Genomic DNA, 5816 nt, shown 5'->3' with positions numbered 1-5816 from the left:
ATTTTCTATAGGGCCTAGGCTTTATGAAAACAATCTGAAGCCTCATCTCAAATATTTATCCGTAAAGCAACTTTTTACAGCAAAAATCCCTACGATGGATCTAAATCAATAAAATTTGAAATTCATAAAATGGTTCAGATATTCTGGATATATGAACACGTAATTTTAGGGTGAAATGGATAACCTAGATAATTTGTAACAATATACATGATTTTTCGTATTTTTAAATCTTTTTTTTTTTTTTTTCACAACTAATATGTTCCAATAGGGTGCCGTTTGCGTAGAGCCTAAGCTCTAAACAATCAAATTTGAGCCTACCTTCAAATAGTTTTGAAAAATAAGGTTTTAATATTAAAAATCTTTATGATAGCCCTAAAATATATTTTCATCAAGTTTAAGGTTTAAAAAACAATGTAGATTGACATATCTATGAAAGCTTGAAAATCTTAAAAATTGACAGTCCAAAAATATTTTACAAAATATACTATTTTCAAAACTTGAAATCTATTTTTTTTTCATGTCCATGTATCTTGATATCGAGATGACCAATTTGAGGATATTTGAGCATCAAAACAACCCCTTCTAATGAAATTTTTGAAATCGATTCTAATTTGATTGTTCAGAGCCTCGGCTCTATATAAACTTTTCCAGCTCCAATATTTGAATTGTAATTTTTTTATTAAGTTATATAGATCTTGTAATCTATCTCAAGAGTCGAGACTTCCTATAATCTATATATATAATTTGACGTGGACTGCAAGATATATATACAAGATATATAATCTATATATATAATTTGACGTGGACTGCAAGATATATATACAAGATATATATAGGCCGCTCCCTAAGCGTCAGTGCCCAGAGTGGCAGGGTTTTTGTAGCTTCCAAATATTCACTTTTTCTTTGAAGGGGAGAACGCCGAGAGAAGCAGGGTTTTTGTAGCTTCCAAATATTCACTTTCTTTTAAAGAGAGAAGTAGGGTTTAGGGTTCCTCGAGAAAGAGGGAGATTTTCTTTAATTAGAGAGAAAATTAAGCGGAGAGAGAGATTTTCTTCGGTTAGAGGGAGATTTTCTTTGATTAGAGAGACAATTAAGCAGGGAGAGAATTGAGCAGAGATTTTCTTCGATTAGAGAGAGAATTAAGCAGAGATTTTCTTCGATTAGAGAGCGAATTAAGCAGAGAGAGAAGTTGGGTTAGAGTTTCTCTAGTTACAGAGAAAGGTAGAAAGAAAGAGACCGAGACACGAAAAGGAAGGGTCCTTAAGCTGAATCAGTTGCAGGAAGATGACGGAAGAAACGAAGAAGACGATCTTCTTAAGAAGTAGTGATGAAGAGATATTTGAATTGGCAGAAGACGCTGCCATACAATGTGAAACTATCAAGATCATGATAGAGGATGGGTGCACCACTAGTGAGAAAGGTATCCCACTTCCTAATGTTTCGAGCAAGGTTCTTTCGAAGATAATCGAGTACCTTAATCACCATGTGAATGATGACAAGGTAAAGGGGAAGGAGGGAGACAAGGGAAAGGGGAAGGAGGGAGAGGAGGAGGAAAAGAAGGGTGAGACAGTCCTCACAAAGTGGGATGAGGAGTTTCTCAAGGTTGACATGCAAACCCACTTCGATATCGCACTGGTACAGATACTTTATCTCCTCTTCTTTATTTATTTCTCTTTCATGTTTCCTTTTTGTATTTTCTTTTTTTTTGTTTTCCTGATTATTTACTTGGAATTTTATTTTACCGTCTTGTTTTAGCTTCGCTGATCCATCATCATGGTTCTGTTTTATAGTGTATTTAACCATGTGGTGGTAATTCATGAATTTCTTTGAGTTTGTTATTTTATCTCATGATGGACTGATTTCCCCTTCTTGTATTTTCTTTGGTGGGTTTCTTTCTTTTCTCTTATAGGCCTATCCTTTGCTTTTCCCGTTTCTGCAATGTTGGTTATCTTTTTTTCTTTGATGTAAAATTTCTTATCCGAAACTCTGTTAAAATTTGTTTTGGCTAGCTGTATTTATGCCTTGTTTCTGTTACAACATAAGCAGAGTGTTTTCTTCAATGGGTTGATTCGTGGAAGTATTTTTATTATAATGGTCCTTTTATTATAGTATTTGACTCTCTCTCTTCCTCTCTCTAGTCACAAATTAGGTTTTCTTTCAGATTTTATTTTGTGTTTGTTTTAGTGTTTGCAAGTTGTTTTTATATAGTGGGGTTCTGATGGGACATATGGTGGAGATCAAAGGGAATAATGGATCAATAGCTGTGATTTCATTGGAGCTTTTATGGTTTTTAGTGTTTTAAGTTATTTAAGCCATGGTTTAGGGAGTCGAGGGGAGTCTTTGAACATATATCTCTTATTATTGATTTATTCTGGAGAAGAAAATAAGCTTGTGATGCTTTGGTGATTGACTTCCTTATTTAGTTACTTTGTGCATCAATTTGTATTTGGTGGTTTGATTTTTGCATGCTCTAGTATTTTTATTGAATTATAAGATATTGGGCTTAAGTCAAATGTTGATTAATTTGGAGGGTTATCCACTATCAATTATAAGATATTAGGGCTTGAGTCAAATGTTGATTAATTTGGAGGGTTATGCACTGATTTGAGGGCAGCTTTGGTTGAACTTCTTGTGACTAATGTTTGCACTGCTAGATGATTATTATAGCAAGTTCTTTGCAAACTATTTTTAATTGTTTTTTATTTGTATGATTTAGATATTCACTCTCTTGACATCTTAGTTTGATATTTGCTTGTTTCTTGTCTAACATTGTGAACATTTTATGGGGCTAGTCATTCTTTATATAAATTCATGCTTTTATGGGGCTAGTCGTTCTTTATATAAATTCAAGCTTTTATGGGGCTAGTCATTCTTTATATAAATTCAAGCTTTTATGGGGCTAGTCATTCTTTATATAAATTCAAGCTTTTATGGGGCTAGTCATTCTTTATATAAATTCAAGCTTTTATGGGGCTAGTCATTCTTTATATAAATTCAAGCTTTTGTCCATGCGATGCTTCTTGGTAAAGTGCCCATATGTTGAACTCCTATTTTATCTTATGTATTTGGCAGAAAACTTTTCATTATTTCTCTATCATTGTCAAGTCAACTTGTCATCGTTCCATCTGTCTTAGCTTTCCATGAGATTGAGATTGATCTTGTGATATATATATATATATATATATATAGGGTTTGTATAAAGGCTTTGTGTATATATATATATATATATATATATATATTGGTATATACAAATATATACGTATATACAAATATACAAATATATGTATATGTATATACGTATATACACGTATATACAAATATACGTATATGTATATACGTATATACAAATATATACGTATATATTTGTATATTTGTATAGTTGTATATATACATATTTGTATATATATTTGTATATAGGCCTTGTATATATACAAATATATAAAGGCCTTGTATATATATATAAAGGGTTTGTATAAAGGGTGCGGTTTGTATAGATCCTAGGCTCTATGTCTAGAGCCTAGCCTCTATATATAAAGGTTTTATATATATAGAGCCTAGCCTCTCTATATAAAAGGTGCGGTTTGTATAGAGCCTAGGCTCTAAATAATCAAATAGTGTTGGGAAATGTGGTTTTAATATTGGCAATTTTTGTCATAGCTTTAAAATATATTTTTATCTTTATTTATAAAGTTTAAAGCTTCAAAAATAGTGTAGATCGATAGATCTATGAAAACTTGAAAATCTTAAAAATTGACGGTCCAAAATGTGTTACAAAATACACTATCTCCAAAACTTGAAATCCATTTTTTCTCATGTCCATGCATCTTGATGTCGAGATGATTAATTTGAGGATTTTTGGACATCAAAACAACCTCTTCTAGTGAAAGTTTTGAGGTAGGCTCTAATTTTATAGTTTAGAGCCTCAGCTCTATATAAACTTTTCCCATATATAAAAGCTATGAATTCCCTTCTGGACTTTGTATTATTATTATTTAATACATCATAGCTTTCTTGTTGTCAACTTAGGCAGGTACTAATGCACTAATGGTAGCACTTTGTTGTTCTGATCTTTGAAATATCACATTGAGTGGTTAGTATTCATGTATCAAATTGAAAAAGACAAAAAAGGAAAACTCGAGAGCCCTGATGGGTGACTAGCAAAATATGGTACTCAAACTTTCAAAAAAAAAAAAGAAAAAAGGAAAAGAGGAGGAAAAAGAAGCAATAAAGTTGGCTCCTTGTGGTGGTCTGGTTTTCTTTCGGTGGACGGAAATTTTGGTGTGAAACAAATATTTTAATCTTTTGATAAATTAATCTTTTAAGGACATTGTAGTGGTATCCCATATTCTTCTATTGGGCCATATCACAAATTTCTCAATCCTGGCCTTTTAGGATAATTATCTAGAACAAGCATTTACTTTTGGTTAGTCTACTTGTAATACTTTGTGTAATGCATGTTGTGAGTCTTTTGTCCTTCTGGCTTGAGTGCATGACATGGTAAGAATGCTAAATGCATTGAGTTGAATTTATCAGATCTGTAAGTTATGCATGTCGTAATTCTTGTCTCTTCATGCTGTAAATCTTGTGTCTTGCTAGCTTGAGATTGTCATGGTGTTTGTGGTGAGTCAAATTTATCATACATGTATGTCTTTCTCCCTTGCAAGCTACTTCTATTCATCCTTGTTCTACAATTCCTGAATTTTGTCGGTAATGGAGTTTATTACAAAGATGCATAAGTTGCTCTTTCAAGTCTCAAGTGCTATCAATTTATTTAAGTGTGAATTTATGCTATTCTCAGCTTGCAGTTGATATGTTACAATATTTTTTTTTGACTTAGTTTTGTTTTTTCTTAGTTTAATTCAAGAGGATTTCTTGAATTGTTATTTTGCCTTCATGAGCTTCTTTTATTTTTTACATGTTTTCCATGTTTTCTTTTTTCCATGTTTTCCATGTTGTTTTCTTATTTCTTTTTTTTCATGTTGTTTTCTTATTGTCGGTCTCTTTTGAAGCAGAATGTTTCCAAGTTTTTGTGAAGTCTCTTGACTTCACAGAACAAACGATACCTCTCTCGGCATCCTGGGGGTGTCTATTTCTTCCATATTGATTAACTTAATAAGTATTGTTTTTGCAGGCGGCAAATTACCTTAACGTGAAGCATTTACTTGATATAACTTGCTTGGAGATCGCAGATCGCATCAAAGATTGGAGCGTGGAAGACGTCCGGAAGACATTTGGAATTGAAAATGATTTTTCTCCTGAAGAAGAGGATGCAGTGAGGAAGGACAATGAGTGGGCTTTTGATGAGTACCCATGAATACCAAATTTTTTGTTTCAGAACCATATTTCAATACAACTAATTGATTTGGATTTTGCTAATTGGTATCAGAGTGATTTGGGTATGCTTTTGAATGAGTCCCCATGAATCCCTGTTTTAGAACCATATTCCAATAACTAATTGATTTCGATTTTGGTAATTGGTATTGTTTTAGAACCATATTTCAATACAACTAATTGATTTGGATTTTGGTAATTGGTATCAAGGCGATTTGGGTATCTAAGTATGGTTGGGTATATAAGTATGGTTGGATTAGTGTGAGTTGCAGGTTTTATAAAGGTGTTTTGCCTCTCTCTCATTATTTAGAAAGATGTCAGGATTTTGGTGATTTGGGTATCTAAGTATGGTTGGATTAGTGTGAGTTGCAGATTTTATGCCTCTCTCTCATTATGTCATAAGCTGTTCGTTGTTGGTCTTTAGAATTAAGTAGCAGTTGATTGTTGGTCTTTAGAATTAGAAAGATGTCACAAGTAGCAGTGGA

General features: G+C 32.5%; 1 protein-coding gene across 1 annotated transcript; it reads left to right on the top strand.

Annotated features, from left to right (window-relative positions):
- The first annotated feature begins 1238 nt into the window (after positions 1 to 1238).
- LOC105421410 (SKP1-like protein 11) lies at positions 1239 to 5530 on the top strand. Its single transcript, XM_011628742.3, has 2 exons — positions 1239 to 1635; positions 5132 to 5530. The coding sequence occupies exons 1-2, from the start codon at positions 1285 to 1287 to the stop codon at positions 5312 to 5314; spliced, it is 534 nt and encodes a 177-aa protein (XP_011627044.1). The 5' UTR covers positions 1239 to 1284; the 3' UTR covers positions 5315 to 5530.
- The last annotated feature ends 286 nt before the right edge of the window (positions 5531 to 5816 follow it).

This window comes from Amborella trichopoda, chromosome 7 (assembly GCF_054954075.1).
Source record: "Amborella trichopoda isolate Santa Cruz 75 chromosome 7, AtrichopodaSantaCruz75HAP2 v2.0, whole genome shotgun sequence".
Taxonomy (NCBI): Eukaryota; Viridiplantae; Streptophyta; class Magnoliopsida; order Amborellales; family Amborellaceae; genus Amborella; species Amborella trichopoda.
Note: the sequence above shows the minus strand (reverse complement) of the source record. Positions and strands in the feature narration are given on the sequence as shown.